General features: G+C 31.3%; 1 protein-coding gene across 1 annotated transcript; it reads left to right on the top strand.

Moving 5' to 3' along the window:
* The first annotated feature begins 678 nt into the window (after positions 1-678).
* LOC139895840 (guanylyl cyclase 1) lies at positions 679-4,908 on the top strand. Its single transcript, XM_071878391.1, has 10 exons — positions 679-811; positions 1,162-1,397; positions 1,497-1,621; positions 1,725-1,836; positions 1,948-2,022; positions 2,102-2,190; positions 3,456-3,517; positions 3,595-3,667; positions 3,895-3,970; positions 4,602-4,908. The coding sequence occupies exons 2-10, from the start codon at positions 1,245-1,247 to the stop codon at positions 4,626-4,628; spliced, it is 792 nt and encodes a 263-aa protein (XP_071734492.1). The 5' UTR covers positions 679-811; positions 1,162-1,244; the 3' UTR covers positions 4,629-4,908.
* Positions 4,909-8,379: the final 3,471 nt, after the last annotated feature.

The raw sequence follows: 8,379 nt of genomic DNA, 5'->3' as shown, positions 1-8,379 counted from the left end.
CTTTTCACAAACTTAACTCCTTAACTTTCATTAAAATACAAATCGAACCCCCCACTTTATACGTATATTTTTCCTCAAATTTCACAACCTTAACCCCCTAACTTTTATTAAATATACAAATCGAACCCCCACTTTACTAACTTTTTTTTACTAATATTCAATTTTCACAAACTTAACCCCCTAACTTTTATTAAAATACAAATCGAACCCCCACTTTATACGTAAAGTTTTTTCAAATTTCACAAACTTAACCCACTAACTTTTATTAAAATACAAATCGAACCCCCACTTTACTAACTTTTTTTTTTTAAATAAAACCCGAACGCTAAAAGAAGCAACTTTCACAAAAGGAACAACCCTTCAATGTTATGTCGAAAAAAATTCTTTTTTACAAAATAGATCAAGACTTTTTTTTTTAACTCGCATTCAAAACGGAGCCCCCGGCGCGAAGCGAGGGCTCCACAACTAGTTTTTACTATTTCGTGAAAATTTATGTTAATCTAATTCTCGTCTTTTGCCAAAAAAATAAAAATAAATAAATAAATAAAAATAAATAAATCATATAAGTAAAAGTAAGTACGGAGTACTAAATATAATTATAAATAATAAATAAATAATTAAATAATAAATACGTAGTAATAAATACTAAAATACGAGTACTAATCATTTACCAAACGCGAAAACTTAGGAGGGTTTACTACTCCAAGAAGAAAACTAATTGGATGAATAAAAACGTGGAATTAAAGAATAAGAACGTCAAACCCCCTTTTTAGATCCATAATCGGTTTCCGGCTTCCACCCTTCACAACAGGTATCTGACCTTTTCATCTATCCCTTCAATTTTCATTTTAATCCTTATATATATATATATATATATATTCATTCATGGTAATAAAGTTATTTCAACTCCTTTATTATCATCATAAATTCTAATCAACCAATCGAATTTCAATTTCTGTTGCATCGTATTTCGGATATTTAGGTTTGCCTTAATTTCATGTTTGATTAGGGTTTCTTATCATCGATGACTTTTTTTTTTATTGGTACAAATTGTTCGTGCTATATGAATGCACTATGCAGCGATTACTTGTAGTTCAAACACAAGCAGATATTTTAGTATTGATTGATTTTGTAGTTAATTCATATTCATAAATTATGCAGGGGAAAATTTGTTCTGGCAACAGTTCATTGGAGTATAAACAAAGATTAGTTGTATATAACATCAATCAATAGATTAATTATAGATGTGGCCTATTTATATTCTATTAAACAAGTTACTTAAAGCGCACCGACTCGACCATTGTGAAGAGGAAGGGGATACGAATTTGGCCCAAGCGTACAAATTTAAATGTTCGTTGAGAAATACGATTGCTAACGGTCACTCACATTTTGTTGATGTAAGTTTAATTAATCGTATGTAGGATTAATTATTTCACATATGTAAGATGCTCATGATTTCAAGATCGTCGATGCATAAGTTTTTTTGTGCGGTGTAGGTCCCGCATATTAAACAATTACGCTCATGGGATTGTGGTCTTGCTTGTGTTATGATGGTTTTGAGAACGCTCGGCCTTAACCAGTATGATCTTCAGGATTTGGAGGAGATTTGTCGTACAACCAGGTATCGTCTTTATTTTTTGTGCGTATTATATCCACTCTTATCATTTAGATTACTGAATAGTATAAGTTTCTAATGAAATGTTGATTGTTTTGTCGTTTTGTAGTATTTGGACAGTGGATTTGGCCTATTTGTTGCAAAAGCTTTCGATTAGTTTCTCATACTTCACTGTAACTATAGGTGCTAATCCGGATTTTTCGGTTGAGAATTTTTACAAGGTACTTTTTTCATCTTTGCACATAATCTGTATTTCAGTCGTTTTATAATCGTGAAGTAGATTACTTATCATATTGTTCATATTTACTCACAAATTATTTTGATTTTTGCAGGAGCAATTGGCCAATGATATAGTGAGAGTAGATATGCTATTTCAAAGATCTGTAGAAGAGGGAATAAAAATAGAGGTACAACGTCTTCGTATTTACTGGATATTGAAGATGCATGATGCACTAGAAAAAGCTAACGTGATTCTCTTGTTAACAGCGAAGATCGGTTAATGGTGAAGAAATCGTATTTTTTATCTTGTCCGGAAATTATATCGTGATTGCTTTAGTCGACCAGTGCGTTTTAAGGTGTGATGCTTAAAGTTTTAAAGTTTCTTAGCATTGTTGTTTGTAATCAAATGTGTACCTTCCACTGATGTAGATCTCGTTATTTCTCCCTGAGATCGATTTCTTGTTCAACGGGGTCAAACTTGGTCAAAGCCACGATTTTCTCGTAAAATCTCATAATTTCTCGGATTTTTTCGCTCATTTCTTGGATTTTTTTGTTAAATCTCGTAAAAATGTATATAAATATACACACACACACACACACACAAACACACACACACACACACACATATATATATATATATATATATATATATATATATATATATATATATATATATGTATGTATATGTATATATATATATATGTATGTATATGTATATAGTGGTAGGATCAAGGGGGAAGTAACCAATCCGTGGAAAGCGGGGGAAGCAAAAACTCTTTTCTTTTTTTTCGTTTTTTGAAAAAACTTTGTTCACGAACATTATAGATTGGATGAAAATATGAACATTTAATAAAGACACTTTGTGATAAATGTTTTTATTTTGGCGGGAAACGCTCGAAGAATTAATATATAACAATTATCGTGTTTTTCGAGCGTATGTTAGAGGTTTTAGATAATAGGGTTTAGAGGGTTTAGACATTAGGGTTTAGAAATTTAGGGTTTAGGATTTAGGATTTAGATTGAGTTTTTAACACGAACGGTTTAGAGTTTAGGGTTTAGGGTTTAGAGTTTTGGGTTTAGGGACTAAACCCAAAACACTAAACCCTTCCCTAAACCCAAAACACTAAACCCTAAACCCTAAACCCTAAACTCTAAATCGGGCTAAGTTTTACTTCACAAAACGTGAAGAAAAAAAAAACGTTAATATTCTTCACGATGAATATTATCTTGAATGTTATTTTTGTCGATCGTTTTCTCGCCTAAATAATAACATTCATCACGAAGTGTCTTTTTTAAATGTTCATATTTTTGTGTGATCTTGATGCATGGAAAAAAAAATTCGAAAAAACGAAAAAAAAAAAAAAAATTTGCTTCCCCCTTACTTCCCCATTGATCCTGCCCCTATATATATATATATATATATATATATATATATATATATATATATATATATATATATATATAATAAAGAAACTAAAAAGTAAACGTCCGAGATCTTCCCCGTCTCCACAAAAATGTCCAAACGAGATCTCACTGAGATCCGATCCGAGTTCTCCAAACTTGGTACCTTCTCCATGTATAACTATGTAGAACGTCGCTTTTTCTTATTTCAAATTTGTAGTCAACCTTGGAAAGAGGATGTTCGGATGCCACGATTTTATACTGGCACTGCCGCATATACAGGTAAGAAGTGGCATTTTTCGAGTATTGCAAAAGTTAAAACTGAAGGCGAATTATTAACTTGTTGAATGAATTGGTAGGCCATTATGTTGTTATATGTGGCTATGATGCACTTACAGACGAATTCGAGATTCGAGATCCAGCCAGCTCTAGGTACCAACATTGTTTACTTTACCCTAAATTTATCCCTAGCCTTTTGATTCTCTGTTAGATTTAAAAAGTTTTGCAAATATGTGTGTGTGTGTGTGTTGGGCGAGTTTTAACATTTATTAAAACCAATATGCACATAGTTCTGGATTTGGCTATTCAAGTAACAGGAAATGGTTTACCAGAAACTAACCTAATATGATGATGCTGATACATCGCTAAATTGTGAACAGGAAAAGTGATAGGATCTCGTCGAAATGCTTGGAAGAAGCTCGCAAATCCTACGGCACAGATGAAGACATCCTTCTAGTAATGCAATCTTTATATATCCAAATAGTTGCATTTATCATTTTGCAAGCATTTTTTACTTGTGAATGGCTTGACTTTTTCTAACAGGGTAAAGTAAACCAAATTTGCTAACGAGGAAATGGGTCAAATGTGCCAAAAAGTGTTTTCAATGCATAAATAATTTCCTTTTTTTAAAAAAAAAAAAATCGTCAAAAGATTATATTGCATTATTGCTGGTTCAATATAACATTTAATAATTATCTCTGAAACTAATTGTAGATTATAAAAACTCTATTTTTGGACATATGGTTAAGGGTCAATTTTATCATGTTTTGACCCATACTAGAAAAGTACTCGTTTTTACACAATCCAGATTGTCCCAATTTCCAACCTGCCGGATACACTTGGACAGCCTTTAGGGATGTCGTTAAGGTGCATAGATATCTTGTATATTTGAATAATCGCAAGCAAACATCAATATTAACCGCTATGTACAATACGCTTATGCATGCTGACAGACTGATGCTTCACAATAACAGAACTAAACCAATGTACTCTTTATTAATTATCGTGTATAATTGTATATGTTTACATGAATTTGGATTGGTGTTTCAGTAATTACAAGCTACCAACCTTTAGTGCTAATTTGCAGGTATCATTGGTAACTGCTGCCGATTGAAACATGACTTCAATGAATAATTCTTTCGTGAATCATCTGTCTGGGCATATTCTCTTTGCTAATACACAGAATAGAATTCAATTGTTTGAATACTGTTATCCAATCGGCCATGTATACTATACAGCAAACTCCATTTGAACATTGTAAAATAAGTGCAGGGGTTTGTTCGTGATTATTTATAAAAACATTTGGGACAATCTGTCAATTTTAACAGTTTGATTAACAGTGTCATAAACTACTACTATTTAAAATATGTTGTTTATCCTTGATGAATGTGAATAGTTTGTAACAACAGTTGGAAATTGGATACTGAATTATATACAAAAGCATATTGTCCTTACTCCTTACGTTGGTAGCTTAGAGCAAACGGAGTGGTTTCTTGTTCTGGCCGTTTCGCTCATCCAGATTTGTTTACCACTCCGTATCACTGTCGCCAGTGATCATCGGATGTGCGTCACTGGGTATTGTTGCCTACTTTCTCTATTTATTTTCCTTTTTATTTTCTTTTTCTCTTTTATTATCTTCATTTCTTCTTGTTCTTATTTGGTTTCTTCTTTTCTAATTTAGGGTTTAGGTGTTGAGTGGTAGCGTATTGAAAGAAAGTAGGAGGATGTAGAAGATGCACTAATAATAAATCTGATAGGGTTTTGATGTCCAATTTTATGAAATTAATTGGGCTATAAAATTAGGCCAAAAATAATTAGATTACAGTTGGGCCAAAATTAATTGGGTTAAAATTATACTAAATTTGGTTATGTAACGTTTTTTATATAAAATAAGTAAAGTATATAAAATGACCTATAAAAAAAGTAATACGAGTAGTACTTTTAAGTATTAGCGTAGTTTTTTTATAATTTTAATTTTATTTGTATAATTCTTTTAATCTATTTGATTAATTTAACCCATTAAAAATTTTTAAAAATAAAAATCAACTAACATCGTAAGTGAACTACTTCCCACTCTTCACTCTTCACTCCCACTCTTCACTTTTTTTGACTAGGTCAATTACCACTGTTGGTGACATTGATCACCACTCTAAATTAGGGGTGTTCACTGGTTCGGTTTTTGATTTTTCGGTTTATTCGGTTAGGATTTTTTGATTTTGAAACTTATAAAATCAAAACCGAAAACCAAATCTAAATATCAAAACCATAACCAAAACCGAACCGAAAACCGAATTTAATTTCGGTTTGATTTCGGTTAAAATCGAAAATCACTAAAATAAAAATCTTAACCGGCATAAATTTACATATAAATTAGAAATAACGGTTGTGAAATTAATTTAAACATACATTGTATATAACATGTTTATTGTTTAATAAACATGTAATAATACATCAAATATATATAAATATATAAATATTATAAATATAAATATGTTGTGATTAATTTGAATTCGGTTTTTAATTCGGTTTTCGGTTAACCGAATTTAAAATTTTCAAAACCGAAAACCAAACCAAAAACCGAATTACAAATTCGGTTTCGGTTTCGATCGATCCGAAAACCGTTTAAAAATTCGGTTTGGTTTTTATTTGTTTGGATTCGATTCGATATTCGGTTTATTCGATTTGAAATCAAATGGTGCACACCCCTACACTCAATGCTCTTAGTGTTGTGGATATGCACCATCCGTATATTATGTTCAGGCTTGTACGGTTAAGGTTGTTGTGACGACCCGTCCAAATCCATCTGGACGAACACGTCATTCATTGATTTCATTGCGAGGTATTTGACCTCTATATGATACGTTTTGTAAACATTGCATTCTTTTGAAAAGACACACCATAAATGAATATATATAAATCCAAGGTTTTCGACGTCTGATGATTTATACGTATAGACAATCACTGTATATAATAGTTTACAATACTACATCCGTTGATAATGCAGTCAAAATAAGATACATGGTGATTTTGTGAATGCAAAGTTTTCTTGAATAAAGCATGTATGACTCCATGGACATAGCTTGTATAACGTATAAGCAGACAGCGGAAGACTTCTAGAAACCTGAGAATAAACATGCTTAAAAGTGTCAACACAAAGGTTGGTGAGTTCATAGTTTTAATATTGCGCATAATCTGTATATAAAGGTGAATCACAAGTTTTCAGTTGTTTCATCCAGAAACGTTTATCAAAATATTCTACAAAATTGAGCACCCTAGTAACTAAGCTTTAACGTTATAATAAGTACCCCTGTTTTAACATGCATGCAACCAACATGTACAATACACGTAAACTAACGTGTACTAGACTCAAATAGCATACGTCTGTTTAATAGTTCAGGCTAGGGTTTCTAAACCTGGAACAGACGGGGATGTCAAGCCCTATGTATCCATATACAACTACTCGCGCCTACCAGTTCTTATAACTGGCAGTTACTAGTTACCAAAGCTAAGAAAATTTTTGGTTCAAACTCGGTGTAGAATTTAGTATGTACTTGTATCCATTGCGTTTAAAATAAAGTGCATGTATTCCCAGCCCAAAAATATAGATTGCAAAAGCAATTAAAAAGAGAGCAAATGAAACTCACCTTAGCAGCACATAAGGTCATTCATCAAAAAGTGACCGTAACTCGGAATGCAAAATTAACCGTAAATCTCAACCTAGAGAACATATGTTGGTCAATACATGTCTAATAAGCTAGGTTGGGTCATAGTGTAACACAATCCTAATGCTCGAGATCGACATACAAAAGTTATCCAAAGTTATTTCAAAAAGTCAATTTTGATAATAGTTCTACAAAACGAGATGTACCTTATATAAGAATTCATTTACTCGGCTGGTAATATTCAAAAATCCAATTTTTTCAATCTCGTAAACAAATTGTTTAAATCTTAATTGCAGATTCAAAAGCAATTTCAATTAACTTCCATCATAATTCAGTTGATCATATCTTTTAATCCGTTCATCGAAACTATTCGATATCTAAATGAAAAGTTATTTATTTTTCGCCAGCTTTCCAAAAACATGTATATCATATACCTTTTACTAGTAATATATGTATTTAATTCGTGATTCAGTATAAACTGTTTAGCGACGAATTTAGCATACAAGCATGTATAAATATATATACTCGAGCACTAGACATGGATACATAATTAATACATAAAAGATAAAATATGAGTGCTTACGTATCAATATTGTAGGAAAGTACGTAGACGCAACAGAGATGATAAACACTAGGTTTGACTTGTGAGCAAAACCCTCGAACAATACCCATAACCTCCTTTGTAATAACCCATAATTTCCTTAGCTCTATCCCGCTCGAAAACTCATTTTGAAAGTGACACGCTCATGACCTCGTCGTAGTATTTTTTGTATAATACTATTAATAATAATAAGATTTATAATAATAATAATAATAATAATAATAATAATAATAATAATAATAATAATAATAATAATAATAATAATAATAATAATAATAATATTAATAATAATAATAATAATAATTATTATAACTAACAGAGGGAGTAATATGTATTCGGATATGTGTGTGTGTTATAAGTGCAGGAACCAGCTCGATTTATAGATGTGGCCTGAAATCCTTATCCATGCGATCGCATGGATTATGTGAGGGGATGTCATGCGATCGCATGGCTCCCATTTCCAGCACACAATCTTTTGTATTTTTGTTTGTCGACATGTTTATTAATAATATATATAATATATATAATTCAAATTAATTAATTATATATTATATTATATTCTCGTGTATAGGTGACTTGTAATTTTTGTTCCGATAAGTCGT

This window comes from Rutidosis leptorrhynchoides, chromosome 3, assembly GCF_046630445.1.
Source record: "Rutidosis leptorrhynchoides isolate AG116_Rl617_1_P2 chromosome 3, CSIRO_AGI_Rlap_v1, whole genome shotgun sequence".
NCBI classification, from domain to species: domain Eukaryota; kingdom Viridiplantae; phylum Streptophyta; class Magnoliopsida; order Asterales; family Asteraceae; genus Rutidosis; species Rutidosis leptorrhynchoides.
This window is presented reverse-complemented; position numbering and strand designations above follow the sequence as displayed.

What these genes read in the sequence shown, in the direction of transcription:
- LOC139895840 (XM_071878391.1), top strand. Translation starts at nt 1,245, where the DNA reads ATGTGGCCTATTTATATTCTATTAAACAAGTTACTTAAAGCGCACCGA. An exon ending in CGGTTGAGAATTTTTACAAG is followed by an intron (nt 1,837 to 1,947) that starts GTACTTTTTTCA and finishes TGATTTTTGCAG; the next exon opens with GAGCAATTGGCCAATGATAT. An exon ending in CGAGATCCAGCCAGCTCTAG is followed by an intron (nt 3,668 to 3,894) that starts GTACCAACATTG and finishes AATTGTGAACAG; the next exon opens with GAAAAGTGATAGGATCTCGT.